At 55.9% G+C, this 1105-nt stretch overlaps 1 protein-coding gene across 1 annotated transcript; it reads right to left on the bottom strand.

The window, feature by feature from the left end:
- Window positions 1-252: 252 nt before the first annotated feature.
- LOC123396930 (ubiquitin-like) lies at window positions 253-832 on the bottom strand. Its single transcript, XM_045091688.1, has 2 exons — window positions 695-832; window positions 253-563 (listed from the first exon to the last, which is right to left on the bottom strand). Exons 1-2 carry the CDS (start codon window positions 795-797, stop codon window positions 253-255), a joined length of 414 nt encoding a protein of 137 aa, XP_044947623.1. The 5' UTR covers window positions 798-832.
- Window positions 833-1105: the final 273 nt, after the last annotated feature.

Below are 1105 nucleotides of genomic sequence, written 5' to 3'. Positions count from 1 at the left end.
CGCACGCCGCGCGAAGCCCAACGAAAAGCCGACGAAGAACTGCTCGCTCACATGAACTTCTTCTTGGGCCTCAGCTGAAAATGAACAGAAATCAGATCAGACCATCAAATAAACTGACATCGCATGATCCCAAGTTCTGATGTCCATCGCTAACCGGAAAACAGACCTCGTTGCTGTGGCCGCACTTCTTCTTGCGGCAGTTGGTCGCCCTGGCGGGAAGGCGCGCATAACACCTGCAATGAAGAACAAAAATCAGTCGTATTCGTAGCATGCATGCATTGCAAATTTGCAAGGCATGGAACGTGGAAATCTGAGACGATACGTCTGTGTGGGTGGTTGATCATGCACGTACTTGCGGCAGATCATCCTCTTCTCGTTGTACTTGAGCGCAAGCTGCAGGAGGTTGGGCGGGACACCGACGGGGCGGCCGCCACGGCTGCCGCCGCGGAGGCGGAGCACCAGGTGGAGCGTCGACTCCTTCTGGATGTTGTAGTCGGCCAGCGTGCGCCCCTCCTCCAGCTGCTTCCCGGCGAAGATCAGCCGCTGCTGGTTCGGCGGGATCCCTGCACGACCAGTATATATTCAGCGCAAAGCATATGCATGCACAAGAGAACGAGTTGAGCTTGAGCATGCCCGGAGAAACTGAGGCGAGGCGATGATCGTCGATCGTCCCGTCCGGCAGATCGATGCGTACCTTCCTTGTCCTGGATCTTGGCCTTGACATTGTCGATGGTGTCGCTGTTCTCGACCTCGAGGGTGATGGTCTTCCCCGTCAGCGTCTTGACGAAGATCTGCATCTTGGCGGAACGAACAACCGCGCGCTCCCACTCGACGGTGAACGTGACGGGAATGAGGAATGGCGGTGGTGCGTGGCGCGCCCTTATAAAGGGACAGGGGGACTGGGAGGAAACGCAGGCGCTACGGAAAACCATTTGCATGCACGCATGATCGCAACCATTTAGTCCCCGCGCATCGTAACTGCATAGTTTAGGGTACGTCGCCCCCACGCATACGGCGTTAACCGCTCGTCCAGATCGTAGGAGTTGCTTGGCTTTTTTTTTCGAAACGTTGCTTGGCTAGTTTTGTTTTGTTGAGAGGTGAGAGA

The sequence above is a fragment of the Hordeum vulgare genome, chromosome 5H, assembly GCF_904849725.1.
Source record: "Hordeum vulgare subsp. vulgare chromosome 5H, MorexV3_pseudomolecules_assembly, whole genome shotgun sequence".
Lineage (NCBI taxonomy): Eukaryota > Viridiplantae > Streptophyta > Magnoliopsida > Poales > Poaceae > Hordeum > Hordeum vulgare.
This window is presented reverse-complemented; position numbering and strand designations above follow the sequence as displayed.

Coding starts and splice junctions, on each gene's coding strand:
- LOC123396930 (XM_045091688.1), bottom strand. CDS start 797: ATGCAGATCTTCGTCAAGACGCTGACGGGGAAGACCATCACCCTCGAG. Junction 564..694: donor CAAGATCCAGGACAAGGAAG/GTACGCATCGAT, acceptor CTGGTCGTGCAG/GGATCCCGCCGAACCAGCAG.